A 20,880-nucleotide genomic window follows, 5' to 3' on the forward strand; every position below is an offset into this window, starting at 1 on the left:
AGACAGCATGTTCCAGTACTTTAGACAGAAAGGAGAGGAGGGAGACCAGTCCGTAATTACTTACTCAAGTGGGTCGAGAGTGAGGGGAGTTATTAGAGCTTGTTGGAACAACGCAGGAAAGGTTCTTGTCTGGAGTGAGGTGTTGACAACGTGTGTAATTGCAAAAAGGAGTGCGGGAGTGACATATATCAAATGAAAATGATTGGGCTGTCACAGGGACTGCACTGTTTGGCAGGCGGGCAGTGTTGCTGACGCGACACAAGATTTGGGGTATGGGCACAGAGAAAAGCAGAAGGTTGCCGGTTCGAATCCCTGTCACTGCCAAAAGAGATCCTACTCTGCTGGGCCCTTGAGCAAGGTCCTTAACCTTCAATTGCTCCAGGGGTGCTGTACAATGGCTGACCCTGCGCTCTGACTCTAAGGGGTATGCGAAAACTAACAAATTCCTAATACGAGAAATTGTATAAGGCAAAATAATGAACAAAAGAAAAGTGATTAAAATTGTGAAAAATTCAAAGTTGTAAGTCTTTGCTTAGCAGTTCAACACAGGATTTTGTCAAATTCAGTGAGTTGTTAACACTCACCTGTGGTCTCAAGCAGTGGTGCAGTTTCCTCCTCTGCTGAAAGACTTCAACAGACTGCACAGTTATCCATCCATCCAACCATACATTATCCAACCCGCTATATTATAACTGCGGGGTCACGGGGGGTCTGCTGGAGCCAATCCCAGCCAACACAGGGTGCAAGGCAGGAAACAAACCCCAGGTAGGGCACCAGCCCACTACAGGGCACGCGCACACACAAACACAAGGGATACATTAGGAATGCCAATGCACCTAACCTGCATGTCTTTGGACTGTGGGAGGAAACCCATGCAGACACGGGGAGAACATGCAAACTCCCGCAGGGAGGACCCAGGAAGTGAACCTGGTCTTCTATCTGTGAGGCAGCAGCACTACCCACTGCGCCACCATGCCGCCCGACTGCACAGTTAATTTTTCTTTAACCAAAATGAAAATGTCACATTTAAGCTTTACAGCTGAGGATAGTTCAAGATAATTCTGGTTATTTTAATTGGTGAACTTGTTTAAAATAATGTAATTATATCAGTGGGTGTATTTGAATATAGTAAACCACTTGACACTATGGGTCACAAAAAACTTGGTTTCTCCTCCATATCTAAAACAGATACGAGTCCAGCTTATGAGTAACTTTCCTGAAGGGACATTTCAACAGGTCCAGAAGTGATTTTTTTTTTTTTTTTAGCAGGGTGCACAGAATTTTACATTGGTTCAAGAGAATTATGAATAATAATTTGGCCTCATGTTTCATAGCCTTTTTCACATTTCCATACTTTTAACTTTCAAGAGGTGTCAATAACGACTAAACTCTCTTTCTGTTTATCCAAAACAATGCCAAGAGCTTCTGTAGTGACCCTGTGGGTTCATATTCAAAGCAAAAACAACCTAACCTGATTTTTCACAACTTTTTCAACTGATAAAGCATAGAGGGGAAGATGGATCATAGCCATCTAAAGAGTGGCGCTATACACAGTACGTTTGCCTGCGGCACTTCAAATCTGACGAGCACGTAAAGTTTACACGCAGCTTTTAGACTGAGGCTGTGCTGAGATCTTTTGCTGGGATGAGGTTGGAGTCCTGCTAACACAGGAATTGCCTTCTGAAAGGACAAATGCTCCTCTCCGAGTGAACGGGAAAACAGCACGCCGGGTGTCTCCTCAAAGGAACACACCACCACCTGCTCGTGAACACCACACTATACTAAAACCTAACCACAATGGGATTACATTCATTTTTTTTTTTTAACGAACGATATGAACTGTTAGTTTAAAGCCACAAGTAATGCTCTACCTCAATCCGTTTCATGACATTAACAACTCGTATACAACAATCATGAGAAATCCTTTGAAATAAAATGGTAGCTGGGTAAACAAACAAACAGATACAGGTAATTTATAAGATTACAGTTCATTTGCCTTATTTATTCTACCTTACAATATACTGGCATCTGTTGTAACAGAGTCAACTAACATTTCATCTCAACTTCCCATCCAGTTTTATTGGTGAGGATTGCGGTTCTCAAGCTAACATTAAATACAAAGAAAAGGCAGGTTAGCTGAAACTCCCCATGCTGGCATAAGAAGTTTAACAAACTTACCTTGGTAGTTAGGAGGGTAAAGCAAAAAGTCAAATTGAAAATTACGTGGTAACAGCAACGGACGGAAGCTGACCCAATACAACGCATTTACAATGGCTTATGGTTTCAGCAGGTTTCACTCCCTCCATCCAAAGAAGTCTCAGCAGGGATGTTGTTCAGCAATGGTGCAATCCCAGAATGGAGCAAAGCGTCATATTCAGTTGATCTTCGCTTCGACTAGACTAATGGCAAAGTGCTGCGCTGTACGTGTTTGAAACTTTTTGGAGTTTACCCCCCTATTTTTGGCCCTTTAGATCCGAAAAACACTTATTTTTAGTCCGTTTGTACGCCTAATTTCGTGCAGGACAATGCACCGCTATGATAAAGAAAGAGTAAACCAATAGATGTCTTCAGCAAAAATGATCAGAAGGACTTGAAGTTGTGCATGCCACATCAGCCAACTCCAGGGCTTCACCCCATAATTGGGTACGAGGGGTCAAAGATACTTCTTTTCGCAAAACTTACAAAACAAAAAAAGGGGGTATTGGTTATATAGATGTGTGGAGTGGCAATTTATGCTTTTGAAAAATTGCTGATCAAGAATATGAGAATATTTTTTATATTCGAGCCCTCAGAAAGTCACTCCCAGAAGGTTAAATATGACAAATTTTAAACATAAGTATAGGGGGTACCATTTTAGACTATTTCAAGGTCAGTAAATATGAATAGGATGTTATGTTCTGAGTTTTGATTCTTTACTAAGGATCTAGCTCTCTACGGCCCTCTATCAAAAGGTGGAAAATGACATATTTCTATTGCAATTGAGAATATTTAGACTTTAAATATTTAAATTGACACACACATTTTAAATGTGTTTATTATGTGCTTCTTCTACTTTTATTATGGACACCCTGAACTAAAGGGGCTTATGCTAATTCAGACTTTGTTTCATTGTATTGTATCGCCCTATGAGCTTCAGCTGTGGGAGGGGCAGTGTGGCAGACTGTCGGGGGCCTTGCCCAGTCGGGATGGCCTCAGCTGAAGCTCATAAGGCGAAGCAGCCCCTTCCGCGAGAGCGGTCTCCCTACAAGCCCGTGGCAAACCAGGGGGGCTGCCCTCTCCTGCTGTGGGGGAGATAATGCTGTTGACATCTCCCCTCACCTGCTCCTCTCCTCAGAAGGGCGTCCCGACCAGGCAAGGCCCCCGCCTGTCTGCCACTATATATATATATATATATACTTGCTACATTTCCATAAAAAATGAGCAAACTCAGTATTTCAATTTCTGGATTTACATGAAAATGCAAAAACTGGGAAATTTCAGTTTGCGTGATTAAGAAATGAATCAGATTAAAAGCACAAGCTGGTGGTGGTGACAAAAACCTGAAGCCACTGTGGGCCCCCAGACTTGCTTGAGGACCACTGGTCTAAAACCCTCATTAATGGAACCTGTTGCTCCTAAAGATCGTGTTGCCTCCTGGCTCAAGAGGAACAAACCTGCCAGGCACACCAGTCCCCCTCTCCATCTGATAAAGACACTAAAACAGGACAACAGCAAACTTCATGGAGGCGATTTTATGAGAATTAAAGTACATATGTCCAGTGACAGAACTGGTGCCCAACAGTATTTATACAAAAGAGCAAACATTTGAACTATTTTAAAAAAGTAGCAAAACTAAGTGCTGGAGTGAAGGCTTGGAACAGTACAAGATAAGCAGTTACACATGTCCACACTCACTGTTTATACAGGCAGGGGTGGTCTTTCGTGCTTCTGGGAGGCAACAGTCATCACGACTGGTTGTGGTGCAATCATCTTACTGGGTTCTGGCAGAAATCAGACACCCAAAATTGAGGTCCCAAAGACCCTTCTTTCCCCGTCAATGGTCATGTGGGAAAAGGAGCGCCTCTACTGTGGTGGAGCCTCAGCTTTGGCCTTCACTCCTGTCTCTTCACCACTAAATCAGCAACGATGGAGAGGTTTATGAGAATATGGACTCAGACCCACCCACATGCTAATTCTTTTCTTTACTTATTTGTAACACACGTGACTAACTAAGTTTCCCTCATGAGGAGGATAATATTTACCTTGACACTGACTTTGATACCCAGGGTCTCACATAGGTGCTTGGTATTACTATACCAATCCTCAATCCCTTCTTCTTCTTCTTCACACTCGGTCCTACTGACAATACAATAGGGACACACACTGCAGCTTCACACCCTTCCCTAAGTGGGGCATTTTCCCCGATTAGAAAATATAACACACTGATTTGTTGGCTTGTGTAGGAGAGGGTGATAAAAACACCCAATACTACTCTCAGTGTGCAAGGTGCTGCAGACCAGACAGCAGTAGCACCCACAGCCCACTCCAAGGGGCCATCTTCATGAACCTCATCCCTCTGGGGTGAAGAGTGACCCCCTATCTCTGTTCATACACCCCACCAGTACTGAGGACCCGCCCCACAAAAGCAGAGACGGAAACGCATGAATACACAGAGGGGGCTTCCTTTGGCATTTCTGGAGCAAAGCAAGATGGACAGAGAGAGGAAGAAGCAGGCCGTCCGCAGCTTAGTTGGGGTCCTTTTCCACCAAGCAGCCTAGTGGATCTGCACAGCACCCCATGCTGCTTTTTCACTCCCAGCCATTGTCCTTGATCATGTGTGCCAATTCAATAATAAATTTGCCTTCCTTGTACTTCTGGCTGGTCTCAAACGCATGCTCCTGCAGGAAAAACATAGGAAGACATGACATACCATTAAGCTGATCTGAAACTGGACCACAACGGTCACCTGTACTTATAAACTTAATTGTGCAGTGCCAGTCCAGTGTGGTCCTCTCTCGAGACAAATGAAGTGTTATCTATTTTGCCAGTATTAAAAGCATTGTCACTAAGGGTTTATTGTGCCTCAGGAAATTACTCATGGTGGGGTGTTGTAATGTCTTGCTGTTAATTCAGTTATAAATTTCAATTTGTTCAGTTGAACTCCATGTCGGTCTATTTTCTTAACCAGTGTGATCCATGGTCGTTCCTTGGAGAACTTTAGGGAATGGGAGTCTAACCCAGCAGCAATAAATGTAAGGTAGGAACCAACATCTACACCCACACTCAGTTATACTGGGCCATTTAACCAAAATTTCATGTCTTACGGATGTGGGAGAAAATTTGAATTACCAAGAGTAAAATCCTAGCAGAAAGTGGAAAAAAGGTGTGGGCATCACACAAACCATGACAGAGCGAAGATTCTAGCCCAGTTTCTTCAAGATATGAGGCAGTACAGCTAACCACTGATCCACGCTGCCCTTAAACAATGGCCATATTACAAGGGGTGTTCAATCATAAACAGGAATACAAACAGGAGTACAAGGTAGACCTGACCCATTGGACAAACACACGCATTTATGAACTTAGCGTTAGTAGTGCTAGCTGCTCTTTCCCCCCCTTCATGTCAGTGTCGGAGCAGGACGTACACAGTAGCGTTGTGCAGCGTATTATTATTCAATTTTTGACAAATGAAGGAGTCATTCCATCTCAGATTTATTCAAGACTTAAAAACAGTTTGGGGATGAGTGCGTCTTTCTCTCTCTCTCAGTCTAGAGTGTATGATTGGTGCAAGTCATTCAGAGAGGGACCATCATCTCTTTGGTCCACTTTTAGGAAGGAAGAAATTCAAGCTGAAAGAGGAGGTTATTGATGCTGTGCAAAAATGGGTCAGCATGCAGTAAAAAGACTTCTGCTCTTCTGGGATTAAAAAGCTTCCTGAGCACTGGAACAAGTGGATTGCAGTGGCAGGAGACTATATAGAGTTATAGAGTTATACTTATACTTATACTTATAGTGTGTAAGTCGTTTCATTGTATTCAATAAATAAGGCATAGCGTTTATATTTGAATGCCCCTCGTATCTGTTACTTTACTGTTAATAGGCAGTGGATCTAACAGTCTGCCTGAGCGATGCCGGATTGTCCATTTCATTATTTGTGTTTGTCAGCATTTTTCCTTGATATAAGTTAGCAAACTTCTTCCCCTATCAGAATAATACGAGATATATGGGCAGACATTTGAGTCATACATCCGCAGAAGAGCACTGCCCAGTCAATGGCTACTGCTAATTGTTATCATCTTGTTACATCTTGTATGTTTCTTTACATGTTGCTCCATTACTTTTGCTCTTTTTGATTTTTAGTTTACTATGAGGAGTTTGAAAATAATAATATTTTTGCATTCCAACAGTATTTGTAAGAGTTAAAAATAACTAGCCACAGTACCCAGCAATGCCTGGGCTTATCTGTATAATGGGTTATGTTAAGAAAGCACATATTTTCTGTATTTTTTAAAATGGTGACCCTTTTTGTCATTGCTGGCTGATATGCTAGTGTCCCATCTGTCCCATCTGCATTACCTCTCTATCCGTTTGTCTTCTCTTGGTGTATCACTGAACATTAGAACAATGTAGATGAGAACAGGCCATTCAGCCCAACAAACTCGCCATTCCTATCCACTTATTTCTCTCTATTATAAAAAAAATCTTGGTAGGGAGACTAGGAAGATGAGACGTGATCTTATCAGAAGACAATTTGATGTCCCACGAGAAACACTTTAACGTCCTGCGAGACAAGGCAACATTTAAAACAAGTTCACGGACATCTAACCAAGCAGTTGTTGGAATGCTTTTGGCAGACACGCTTCATGTGCTCCCAGCTCTTAAAACAATGACAAGCAGAACACACAGCTTGCCAGCACCAGCAAGCCAGTAGATGATCCGACTGCATCTCCTTAGCATGCGTTCAGCCCCCCCTTCACAACGCAAGCGGATGAGACACAAAGTGGCCAAAGGACAGCAGATGTACAGGCTCTTAAATGATCGACACACAGTGCGACAAGCAGAAAACGCAGCGAGCCAGCAGCAGCAACAACAAGCCAGCAGATGATCCAACCACTTCTTAGCGTGCGTTCAGCAGCCCTCGCTTCACAACGCGAGCAGTGTTATATGTCCTGTGAGAAAAATTTAACCACACCTGAGCACTGCTTCTCCTTAGCATGCATTAAACCCCTCCCCCCCCCCCCCCCTTCACAACGCGAGTGGCAGAGATGCAAAGTGGCAAAAGGACAGCTGCTGTACAGGCTTTTAAATAATTGAGGCGCAGCGCAACAAGCAGAACATGCAGCGAGCCAGCAGCAACAAGCCAGCAGATGATCCGACCACTTCTAGTTAGTGTATGTTCAGCAGCACCCCCCTTCACAACGTGAGCAGCGTTATACCTCCTGCAAGAAAGAGATTTAACCATGCCCGGGGCCGGAAATAAAGGACAAGTATTGTTTTTACAAAAGTTTTACAGTAAAAGTGAAAATAATGCATATGTAACAATTCCCATGAAAATAACAATCTCTTTAAATTGTATGTCCAGTATACCAAACCCGGGGGTGGGCGAGCGAAGTGAGCAGGGGGCAGAGCCCCCTAGTTTTACAGAAAAAACATCAAGTCGAGTTTTGAAAGTCCCTAATGTCTTACTGTCTACCACACTACTTGGTATCTTATTCCAAGTGTCTATGGTTCTCTGTGTAAAGAAAAACTTCCTAATGTTTGTGCGAAATTTACCCTCACCAACTCCAACTGTGTCCCCGTGTTCTTGATGAACTCATCTTAAAATAACAGTCTCGATCCACTGTACTAATTCCCTTCATAATTTTAAAAACTTCAATCATGTCACCTCTTAATCTTCTTTTGCTTAAACTGTAAAGGCTCAGCTCTTTTAATCTTTTCTCATAATTCAACCCCTGTAGCCTTGGAATCAGCCTAGTCGCTCTTCTCTGGACATTTTCTAGTGCTGCTATGTCCTTTTTGTAGCCTGGAGACCAAACCTGCACACAGTACTCAAGATGAGGCCTCACCAGTGCATTATAAAGGTTGAGCAAAACCTCCTGTGACTTGTACTCTACACATCACTTGTTACTTATATTCCTATCTAAATCATTTATATATATTAAATTAATTAATTAGCACTCACTGCAGGCCCCCATATTACAAGAGACAGCACCAATTGTGGTATTTGATTATGTTATAAAGATGATTCATTCCACATTGATTTCAAATTGCTATAAATGGCGCTCTATTGGTATTAAAGCCTTCAATTAGAACTCCCTCGTTATAAATGTCTACCATCAACAGTAAAAGTTACTAACACCACCCTCAGTCATTTTCTTTCTGCCATATTCTAAACAGCAATTTGGCTGGAGCTAAAAAATTGCTTGTCATTCAATTTCATCCTGCTTTTGTAATGGAATGCACACAATTGATAGCATTGGCTTTTTCAAAAATGTACAGTATTACTTTGATAAAAAATGTGGTGTCCTCAGCTCCACTTCATATTTACTGTCAAGTCTACACAGTGCAATGAAATTGCTATCTGCACACCAAACCAACCCGGTGCGAGCTGCCATTGCCCTTCCTTGGTGACCCGATTCTTGTTCCATAGGTTATATATAATATAACTTCAGAAAACAATTGTGAGCAAAACACTTGGATTTTCTTTCACATACAGTTTCACAAAATTGTTGCTAAACCTCATTTCACGTGTGATTTTGCTAATGTAAAACCCCCTAAAGTGGATATTTTGGAGTTTTAAACGTTTTTGAGGGTGGAAAGAAGAGAGCCTACTGCTCTTTAAAGGTTTGGCAACATCATACACATCTTTTAAACCCATGTATTTATCAGAAAAGGGCCTGGATGAAAAGTAAATGAGAAAAACTGTCATTTGGAAATTAATAATAATTAAACACAACTCACAATAAGACAAAATGACATCCTCTTAGACAAAAGCTGTAATCCAGCAGGGAAGTGAAAGTGCTATCTAAATTAATGTTGTGCCTGTGCTCTTAGATGAGATCCCGCTTTGGCCAGTACAAAGCATTGTGTTGCTGATAATGGTGTCCTCCATTCATCTCTGCCCGACAGAAATTGTATTTCCCGCAATGGCATTGGTTTTTGGGTTGCCCTCTATTACAACCCCTGTCCATGACACGTCATATCGCCTGCATTTGAAGTTGGACAAATCTCTCATTTGTTTTGTGTGTGTGTGTTTTTTTTGTTGTTTTTTGTAGTGAGAAGTCAAGCAAAATTACATCTTTCATTGGCTAACTAAAAAGATTACAATATGCAAGCTTTTGAGGCAACTCAGTCCCCTTCTTCAGGCAAGATGTAATACAGAAACTGGAGTTCCCTGTGTTTATATAGACACCAGGACAGTGACAGCATTGGAAAACCTTTAAGTGAGAAATCTTAAATGTAAAAAATGAATAGACCTCTTCAGGCTAAGATTCATTTAGCAAGAGAGGAGAACAATGTCTAGTCAAGATCGTTCGATAAGATAACTGTCCAACAACGTCTTTTGAAGTTTCTGATGAGTTTTTCAATGCAATGTGGGTCTGTAGACAGGTTGTCTGTGTCAGTCTGACAGGTGCAAACAAGATTTATTTTTTGTGCAATATACTACCGTCCTGTTTTCTCATAATTATGTGACGCTGTCTGCTGTGCTGCGGTGGGTTGGCACCCTGCCCAGGATTGGTTCCTGCCTTGTGCCCTGTGTTGGCTGGGATTGGCTCCGGCAGACCCCCGTGACCCTGTATTCGGATTCAGCGGGTTAGAAAATGGATGGATGTCTGCTGTGATCGCGTGATTGTGGTCGGTGAGCTTGTGACGGTACCGGATGTTTCTATAAATTGGATGACTCGTGTAGTGGGCTATCCCTTGGTGGATACAAAAATACTTTTCATTTTCCAGCTAGTTTCTAATTCAAGTAGGCTCTAGTGCTAGGTTTGGTTTTGCCCATTTCTTAACGATTTACAACTTAGTTTTGCCCCTTGATCTTGGTTGCTCAATCTCTTTTTGCTTCTGTTGTTTTTTTACCCTTGCTATTCTTATTGACCATGATTTCTTTTCATCTCCTGGTCACCTCTTTCCTGCAATACTCTTCAACCACAGTATGTGTCCAAACCTTTATTAGTTTTTTGTCTCAATTCAACAGTGTCTGTGGATAAAGAAATAAATTAGAATTTTTGACTGTAATAAAGAATAATATTTAGGCTTGAAGGCAGATAGAAAAGACTTTTGGTTCTGATCTTAATCTCTATTTTTGACTATGTCTTTTTTTCTGATTCATTCATAAAACAAATTACGGCAATTTTTTATCATTGTTAGAATAGCTAATAATGTGGTCATCACTGGATCCTGAGGAATTTGAGCTACCTTATTAACTATTGAATAGTAAGGGGTTCACCCCCTGCTCACTTCGCTCGCCAACCCCCCGGCCTACTGTACAGTGCAAGCCACTTCATGTCTCTGTCACTCACATTGTGAAGAGGGGGGCTGAATGCACCCCAAGAAGATGTGGTCACAACTCTGAAACCCCCACTTAAACGGTGATTCAATTGGAAACAAATACAGCTTTTTTTGTACCTCCTCTTTGCTCAATCAGTTGCTGGCTTGCTGCTGCTGCCGTGCCGTGTGATCTGCTTCTCGTGCAGCGCTTCGAACATTTAAAAGCCTGTACAGCAGCTGTCCTACTCTTTGTCTTTTATTTCCGGCCCCGGGCGTGGTTAAATCTCTTGGCACTCTTGGTTAACTCTCGTCTCGCTGGATATGAGTTCTTGATATTTTTTAGTTTAAAATTTAAAAACGGAATAAGAATCTGAAAATCTAACAACATCACATTAACATCTGATAAAAATACCTGAAAAGAATAATAGCAAAAATATACATGTAGGTTTTAAAATAAGCCCGATTTAAAGCGTGACAAAAAATGTGACATAAAATTGTTGCACTTTTAGGCATAGGATTTTATATATACAGTATATAGTAGATTTAAACATTTTTGACGAGAATGGGCCATTTAACCCAACAAAGTTCGTCAATCCCATTCATACCATTTCCGAAAAATGAAATCAAATTGAGTTTTGAGGGTATATATATACATATATATATATATATATATATACACATGTGGGTTTCCTCCGGGCGCTCCGGTTTCCTCCCACAGTCCAAAGACATGCAGGTTAGGTGGATTGGAGATTCTACATTGGCCCTAGTGTGTGCTTGATGTGTGGGTGTGTTTGTGTGTGTCCTGCGGTGGGTTGGCACCCTGCCTAGGATTGGTTCCTGCCTTGTGCCCTGTGTTGGCTGGGATTGGCTCCAGCAGACCCCCGTGACCCTGTATTCGGATTCAGCGGGTTAGAAAATGGATGGATGGATGGATGTCTATGACATTATTAGGTAACTTATTCCATATGTCTATGGTTCTCTGTGTGAAAAAAAAATTGCAAATGTTTGTGTATGAAATGTATCCTCAATGAGTTTCCAACTGTGTCTCCAAGTTCTTGCTGAAAATTTGACTTTAAACAGCCAGGGATTTATTTTAAAGTAACAGGCACTGTGTTTGTTATGACGCTCAAGAGTTCCTAAGCACATACTGTAATTCCCAAAACAGTTCCAAAAAAGCACACTAGAGGGGGACAACCCATCACAAAACCCAGGCTAGTAAGCCCGAGGGCTATGTAGAACCTTTTTAAAATATTCTTCTTTATGAAACTGCTCTGAAATAACATGAAGCTTCGAAAAGAACAAAAAGGCAATCCAAGGTAAACAACAGTCCCAAGTCCATGATCCAAGGCAAGGTCAAAAACCAAAGTAAATGGTCAAAAATCCAGAAAAACACAATAAGCACAAACAGAGGCACAGAATAATACACTCACTAATTGAATAATACACTCACTAATTTCCAAGATGCCAGGATCTGTGGGAAACCCTTGCCTTTATAGAGCTGAATGCAGTTCCTGGAGGTGATGGAAAGGTGGTCCCACCTCTGGGGGAACCACCCACAAAAAACAAGCTACATAGATATACAGAAGTACATGACAATATTAATATGGACAAAAGAATCAAAATTGAACTAAACAGCCACTAAATGTAAATCTAAACCCCAGCTAGGGGAGGAAATCTGGTTTGAAACAAAACATGTGTCAATTCCCTTCATAATTTTAAAGAATTCAATCAATTCACCTCTTAATCTCCACTTCCATAAACTGAAAACATTTGGCATCTTCAACATTTCAGTGCTTTCAAATTTTCCTCATACCTTGTACCTTGCAGCTCTGAAATCAGCCTAAGTCGCATTTCTCTGGACTTTCTCTAGTGCTGCAACATCTTTTTGGTAATTCTGGAGACTAACACCTATACTCAGTACTCCAGATCAGGCCCTACTAGTGTGTTACACAGCTTAAGCATAGCTTCCTTTCACTTGTACTCTACACATTGTGATAGATCTAACCCAGGGGTCTCCAACCTTTTTTCCCCTGAGAGCTACTTTTACAAAATGAAAATGGCTGACAGCTACTCATGTTTTCTAACTTTTATTCTCATAGCTTATTTCACCACAAACAAACTGAATAAGCTTGTTTTGCCTGAACATTTACAAAATGTTGGTGTCCACAACTCACATTTTGCATTAAACATCACAAAAAATATTTAGTTCACCTGCAAGTGCATTTTGTATGTCTGTAAGCATCTTCTAGTGTATCTCACACTATTGAATTAAAACATGAATGCTGTCAAAACAAAACATTTTAATTACAAATACAGAGATATTACTCATTCATTTGTCATTTTGTTACATGTCACTGTTTCACTTCACAAGAGTATTCGCATGTCCAGTTGCATGTGTGATGTGTTTTTTAGTCAGCCAGATAACCGGCACTGTATGGAGTCAATAGGAGAGGTGTATGGTGGAATGTAGAGGTTCACTCTTATGGAGTCATTTAAATGTTCATCTGTCAGTCATGTTCTGAACTTTTGATTTCATGACATTCATGTCAGAAAAGGCAGACTCACACGTATGTAGACCCAAACAAAGCAGACATTTTCAGAGTTGTTTGGTGAAGATTCTTATACTGTAGTTATCTTGCTCTACTAAACTCCAGAAATGCTGAGAATGCTGTTGAGACTAAACGCACATTATTTTGAAGGTTTACTAATATATAATATATAAAATCCAATGTGTCTGCCTGTATGTCTGTCCTCTTTTCACGAGAGAACTACTTAACGGATTTAGATTGGGTTTTCTTCTATAATTTGCTTGAACGTTCCAGTTGATTTTGCGACTTCTTCTCATTTCGCTATGTATCATAGTTTGTTTGCTGTACCGATTTATTTGCCTGAATCCGAGAAACACGCAGCGGGCAGCGGGGAGGGGGCAGTGTACCTTACCCCCACTTAGCTAGCGAACGAGAGAACAATTGAATTCAACTTTGTTTGATATTTAAAATAAAGTGTTACTTGGGTCTTGATGAGTTTGAGTCCAGATATTCTCTTAAGTGTATGCCACATTGAAAAGAGAGAATGCAATTCAGACTGTGGATCGTGATTTTGTGTTAAAAGGATCTTGATATGATTTTTTGGAAAGATCGCCCACCCTAATTTGACTAATCAAGTTTTCAAATTTATGTAGGATTCATTAACTCTTTGGTGAGCTGCTTGGAAAGGGGTTTGCGAGCGACATGTTGGAGACCCCTGATCTAACCTTTTTAATGGCTTCTTATAGCGACAAGTCATTATGACTCCTAGGTCCTTCTGAAATGGTGTATTTTCACGTTTCTAAACTTCAAATCTGCACTGCCAAGATGGTGACGTAGCAGTCCACAAGGGGAAATATACTGACGGGTCAGAAGATGAAATGTGGTCATAAATGTACCTATAAAAGAAAATCAGTAAATCAAGCCTCTCCTCTGTCAAAAGCTGAACATAGAAAGAAATTGAAAGAATTGTTAGGTCATTTACCAGAAAACCCCAATCATAAACACACCAACTACTTTTGCATATCATCCATAAACTTATACAACAAGTGATTTGTGAAGCTAGCTTTTATGCCATTGTGCCTATGACATCACTTGGTGCAATTTCTAGGTGGCATTGCTTGCTAACTTGTAAAGCCCCTTACCACTGGTGCCCAAAATGGCAGTGTCCACAACCAAAACAACATGACAATGCAGTAATTAAAAGAAAACAGGTATATACTGTAATTTCTATAAGGCTTTAACAATAATCCATCCATCCATTATCCAACCCGCTATATCCTAACTACAGGGTCACGGGAGTCTGCTGGAGCCAATCCCAGCCAACATAGGGCGCATGCCAGCCCACCGCAGGGCACACGCACACACTAGGGAAATTTTAGGATCGCCAATGCACCTAACCTGCATGTCTTTGGACTGTGGGAGTAAACCGGAGCGCCCGGGGGAAATCCATGCAGACACGGGGAGAACATGCAAACTCCACGTAGGGATGACCCAGGAAGGGAACCCAGGTCTCCTAACTGCAAGGCAGCAGTGCCACCGTGCCACCCTGCTTTAACAATAATTTATAACAAAAATAAGCAAATATTTGAAATCCTTATGTTCAAAAATGTAGGAAACAGTCCAATAGTTCACCAAAAAAAATTGTAACAAAAGGAAAAACTGACAAAAAAATGCAATCATAACAGCATCTAACAGATTTAGAGCTGAATTTGTGTGATTTGGTTCTTGGGAGACAGATGTTTTCCATTTAATTATTTCTTTACTTGGAGACTGAAGTCTGTCAAGTGAGAATTACCAAATTATTTCTTTGCTTTTCAAGAAATGTAGTAATAGCAGTAGTATTGTATTGTCATGTGTACAGCATGCAGTGAAATTCTTCTTTTTGTGTCTGGCTAACATGTAACACTTGTCACTCTCAGTCACCACGATAAATAACCAAATTCAGTACATACCAATGATTCAGTTTCAACAACTATTGGACACAAAGGCATCACCTTGGACTAGCATCCCAATCATATTCAGAACTGTACTAAAGATTAATGGAAGACGACACCAAGTAAGATGTCCACTCATAGTATGGTGTGTTCTATGAGGGACCAACACAGGGTATGGTAGCTTAGGCACTGCATCGAAGCATCTGGGACGAAGCTGGGAAACAACAAGGAAGTACTTAAAAACATTTAACTTAGGAAGACCGCCCAGTGAAGTTTGAGTGGTCCTTTGGCCAAGGAACCCCTGCAAATGTTTCTTTTTTCTTCAGGTTATCTGAAGTTTTTTCTAATTTTTTCTGTTCTCCCAGCCATCTGACTTCATTATCATACTCAGCTTTAGAGACTTTAAAAATAATACTATATTATATAAAGATTCTTTCTTTCTATTAATTATACTGTATATCGATTTTATGTAAGCCTTTATTGATTTATATTTTGTTATTCATTTATTATTATTCTTAACTCAATTTGTTTTTCTTTTCTTGTTACATTTCCGTTGGATTTTCTGTAAAGCAGGGGTAGGCAATGTCGATCCTCAAGGGTCGCAGTGACTGCAAGTTTTTTGTTCCAATCCAGTTTCTCAATGAGAAGTCAATCATTGCTGATGAAGCACTTACTGCTTCATTTTAGTGGTCTCACATGTTACGGTTCCCCACCCTTAATAACTTATTTCAGTCTTAAACAGCTGTAGTCTCTGTTTTTAATGGCTCCTTATTAGCAATGAGATGCAAATGACAAAGGAGTCAGCAGTTCTCCATCTAACTTTTTTTCCATTTACACCTGTGTGGATTCATCATACACTATTTCTCTCTATTATATAAAAAAATCCTGGGAAGAGACGTGACTTTTTCGGAGAGATACTTTCATGTCCTGTGAGACGAGACTTTGTGCCAAGAGATTTAACCACACCCATGGCTGGAAATAAAAGACAAAGAGTAGATGACAAAGTAGAACGTCGTAAAGAGGTTCAAAAACATTTGCACGATACACATGCAGAGCAGGTTAGAGATAATGAAAGTACTAAAATTTGAAAGTTGCAAAAAAATGATAGTAAAGATCACATTAGTGCAAACAAATGGAAATAACAGAACAGTGAAAAGAGATTGACTATATTGTTCAGATTTAAACTTGTAGATCATCTAATTTGTATTGCCATCAGTGAAAAGTAGTGTTTCTTCCCAATGAAGTGGCGTATCCATGAGAATTAAAAGATTTGTTGTTTGGTGAAATTGAAATCCACATACGTAAGTGGCAGAGACGTGAAGTGGGTCGTGTGTAGCGCAGAACGGGGGGGTTGGCGAGCAAAGTGAGCAGGGGGCAAAGCCACCTAGTGATTTAATAAAACACTTCAGAGAAAAATGTGACAGAATCAAATGTATCTGTTTTAGGCATCAAATCATTTTGATGATTTCCTTGAGAAGAAAAATGATATATAACTACATTACATTGCAGACTAACATGCCATAAAATTAAATAAGATCTCAGATTGGCAGGCGTTGGTTTCTAATTAAACAATTGGGTTGGAACGAAGACCTGCAGCCACTGCGGCCCTCCAGGACCGACGTTGCCTACCCCTGTTGTAAATCATTTTGAGTTGCATCCTGTGTACGAAAATGTGCAATAGAAATAAACTCTTTTGTTGTAGTTTTGGATTTCAATGTGTTACAAACTGGAATCTAGGTCTGTTAACTTGGAACATTTTCTCAATGATCAAGTTTATAATATCATAGTAAAAACAATTTATACAGCTCAATTTTAATTAACAACAATGATCTTTTTCCTTCAGAAAACTAGGCTTCATTTGTCATTGACTAAACTTAAAATGTTTTATCCGAAAAAAAAATATTATTAAGTGCTGGGATAATAGATGGACTGATGATAGATAGATAGATAGATAGATAGATAGACAGATAGATAGATAGATAGATAGATAGATAGATAGATAGATAGATAGATAGATGGATACTTTATTAATCCCAAGGGGAAATTCACATAATCCAGCAGCAGTATACTGATACAAAGAAACAATATTAAATTAAATAGTAATAAAAATTAAAAAAATAAAATAAAATTAATGTTCGCATTTACTCCCCCGGGTGGAATTGAAGAGTCGCATAGTGTGGGGGAGGAACGATCTCCTCAGTCTGTCATCGGAGCAGGACAGTGACAAAAGTCTGTCACTGAAGCTACTCCTCTGCCTGGAGATGACACTGTTCAGTGGATGCAGTGGATTCTTCATGATTGACAGGAGTTTGCTTAGTGCCCGTCGCTCTGCCACAGATGTTAAACTGTCCAATTTTAATCCTACAATAGAGTCTGCCTTCTTAACAAGTTTGTCCAGGCGTGAGGCGTCTGCAGAAAAGAAATGTTACAATGTACAGCGTGGTGAGAATGCCATACAATGTTTCGCACTATTAGAAGACTTTTAAAGAGTACATTTGGAATGGGCACCATGAAGTACAAGACAAAGTTTCAGATGGAAAATTTTGCAAAAAATCAAAGGGCAAAAAGATATAGTGTGCAGATGGCTGCAAATGGTGTCAGGTTTCAAAAATCCTTCAGATTTTTACTTTTGAAAGGGGAAAATTGTTTTTTTTTTTTCAAATGTCTTTATTTCATATATTTTAGAATTATATATACCCTGTATATATTTTCTGCTTTGGAACGATAGTTTCTATGTGTTGATATATAGCACTTACAGGAGGGAACAGATAACATTTGGATCACAAATATGTTTACCTCTGGTTTTAAATGTGGTCAAGTGCTTTCCGATCAGGACTGGATCACTGTATGTTTATGCTAGGTGTAAAGGGAGCTAAATGTGCTCATTTCTAAACACTGTACAAATTGTATTCTCCATAGTGCTTTTGTATGTCATTCTATGTTATTCTAAAAATGTTGTGCATCAACCTAAGCTAGTAAGCCCTCCGTATAAAAATAACCTGAACTGTGTGGCGCATTACCATACTTACATATTTCCAGCCCAGAGTGGTTTTGCAGTTCTCACAATAAATATCTGCAACAGCATGCAGGCCCGTAAGTAGGACTCTCTCTTCTGCTGGGCCACATCCAACATTGACTCTGAAAGAAGAAAGTGGTCAAACTGCAAGTCAGCACCTGGCAATCCACCAGACATACCAAAAAAAAAAAAAAAACATGAAAATATGTGGCTGTTTGCTATAAAAAGCACAGACCATAGAAAGGGTACAACAAAAAACAGGAGTGGAGACAGCCAACTGAATTTGTCCCCCAGTTTCCTCCTTACTGGCCTTTAGGATTCAAATAAAAGATTTTCCAAGACCTTGTTGTCTATATAACCTCATAAGCACAAGAAACGGCTTACTAAGTTACGCAAGCACACATTTCTGTTGGTGCCAGAGGGTCCAAAACAAAGAATAGCATTATTTGTTGGCCATATTTCTCAAGTTCCCACATGACGTATGGCTAAAGTATATTTTAAGTAATCCTGAGCAGCTTCTTGTGGGCTCCCTGTTTGCTCTCATAGATTCTTCATTTCTTAATCAGAGCTGTGATTTCAGGATGGTCGACACTCACACAGAATTAAACAGGTATGCTCGGCCCTGGCTCCCTTGGAAGGACTGCAACAGAGACAGAAAGAAAGCCAGTGAGCTCCCTGGGCACACGAGTACTTAATCTCTGCACCTTACTTTACTCCAACAAAGTGTCTACATCCTAATTAATATAATGCATAGAGAAAGCATGCAGCAGCAGCACCAAAACAGTACAGAATATTTGCACACATATAATGTAAATCTACTTTATTGAATATTATTCTGTTGCAGCATGGTTCATTCACTCCCTCCTGCTATTATAACTCAGAACACAATGACTTCACTTCACTTGCTTCCCAGTTCTCATGTGCTACTTTCAAACCACATTCCCACTCTCCACTTCTATCACCCTTCTACCTTAGATATGAGCTCATCGTGGTTGGCAAGGTGTGCTCTGCAGTGGATGCAGCTGTAAGTCCGATGGCAGCTCGGAAGGTAGGCCTGGAATGTCTTTGAGCGTGTCATTCTCACCATGGGCGGAGAGTGAGGGCGGTGCACAAATGGGATGCCGGCCCACGACGGCTCACAAGGAAAGCACCGCAGTACACAGGTTAGGGCCGTGATGGGCGGAAGAGAGGGAGCCCACATAAACCTGCAACAGAAAATATGTTTCACCCCTTACTTTATGACACTTAGAAACATGCCACGGCCCCCAGACTTCTTATTTCACCCAAGTAAAAATCAGCTGACAACCATAATTCAGCGCTCGACCTAACCAAACTTTGAAGATATTAAAAACCTTATGTAGAGTCAATTATTGTATGAAAGGGATGTTCCTCAGTAGCTGGTATAATCTCCCACAGCATACAAATCAGCTCAAATCCCCCCCAAAAAACTTAGTACTATAAAACATAATACTATTCTATGTACAAGACCTTGCAGTAATGATCTCCTCTCTTCTTAATCCTTTTCCATCAGCTTATTATGAGGTAACACGTTAAAGAAGTGTGCCTGTCCACAAATAGGCCCCTATGGCCATTCACAATACAATTAAAGCAGACGGAGATAACACAAACAGAAGGAGAAAGACGTCAGAAGAGATCAGTGACAGACAAGGTTTCACTTGACCGATAAGCAGGTGAGAGTAAGAGAGACTGGTGCCTACATAATAGTGCATACACTGAATGGTCACCTGGAGCTCATTTGATCAGCATGCAACACCACCACACATCCGTCATGTAACCCTATAGTAAAAAAAAACAAAAACAAATGTTAAGCCATCTGTGATCACAGCCTGGACACCTTAAGCTGTTAGCATTTCACTCTGTTTTAGCTGTAGCAAAAAATAAAAAAGCAATGCTTTTCGTTCATGCTTTCACATTTTGGTTGCCTGCCAGTAATGAAATCATATTAATCAAACCAAACACTGGGCAGCAGTTACATGTCTGCCAAAGAGGGCACAGACATGCTGATCTTTAGGCCACTGAAACGACACACCCTCCCGTTTAAAGCAGAATGGAACAGTGGGTGTCATGACCTCTGTGAATCCTTCTGTCAAAAAGTATCATATCACTTAAGGATACCCGGCATTGGAAAGGATCTGCATGCATAAGAATTGGGAGCATCCTATATATCCCTCAAGCTGATACATCCAAGGACCTAAGGGGCCCATTGGGAATTTAACTCCTAATAACACCTGCCAGTGGGCGTTTTTAGACATCTAGAACCATATGGCAATGGGAAAACACCCTCTTCATTCTAGGAGATGTCTGCTATTTTAACGGTATTACGTGGAACTCCAGATCCGCAACCTACCTGAGAATACTCGCCACCGATGACTCCTCAGGTCCGCCTCTGTAAAACCCCTGTCCTTTGCTTTAATTATGCTCGGAATTCCACCAACAATACCCCCTCGAGGGTCGTCTCTCGTGCCCTCTCGGGGTCGCCCCCGCGATAGCACCAGACGCAAAGCGTAGCTTTTCAGTCTCCGATTATCACGGCAGCTTTTTTTTACACCCGCCTATAGCTTGATAGACAGGTGGATTCACCAACGGCGGTTTCAGCCTGGCATAGCAACACCTTACCATTGGGTTGCGGTAGCTCCAGCTAACCAATAGGGTGCCGTTTTCTCCTCTACCTGGCTCGGCAGAGCGACTGTTAAATTGAGTTATGGATGCGGCAGTGAAGCTGCAGTTCTGTCACTGTAGAACAACGAAAACAGTAACGGGTGATAGGAAACCTTTATACGAACGTTTAGATAGACATGATGAGCACGATAAATTCGGTTTCACGTTTCCCTTAAATATAAACGTAAGAGCCCCAGCCAGATGGAAAATCCGTTTAGTCATCTCAGAACATTAGCCAAGTTTCCAGACCAAG

General features: G+C 40.8%; 1 protein-coding gene across 4 annotated transcripts; it reads right to left on the bottom strand.

Annotated features, from left to right (window-relative positions):
• Window positions 1-1,972: 1,972 nt before the first annotated feature.
• Window positions 1,973-20,527, bottom strand: ypel2a (yippee-like 2a). Of its 4 annotated transcripts, none has more exons than XM_039756881.1 (6): window positions 20,317-20,527; window positions 19,694-19,745; window positions 18,919-19,153; window positions 18,545-18,588; window positions 17,962-18,070; window positions 1,973-4,877 (listed from the first exon to the last, which is right to left on the bottom strand). In XM_039756881.1, exons 2-6 carry the CDS (start codon window positions 19,702-19,704, stop codon window positions 4,788-4,790), a joined length of 489 nt encoding a protein of 162 aa, XP_039612815.1. In that variant the 5' UTR covers window positions 19,705-19,745; window positions 20,317-20,527; the 3' UTR covers window positions 1,973-4,787. The 4 variants fall into 4 exon arrangements, with proteins under 4 accessions (XP_039612815.1, XP_039612817.1, XP_039612816.1 ...); XM_039756883.1 differs by having other exon boundaries at window positions 19,681-19,745; XM_039756882.1 differs by having other exon boundaries at window positions 19,667-19,745.
• Window positions 20,528-20,880: the final 353 nt, after the last annotated feature.

Source organism: Polypterus senegalus, chromosome 6 (assembly GCF_016835505.1).
Source record: "Polypterus senegalus isolate Bchr_013 chromosome 6, ASM1683550v1, whole genome shotgun sequence".
NCBI lineage: Eukaryota > Metazoa > Chordata > Cladistia > Polypteriformes > Polypteridae > Polypterus > Polypterus senegalus.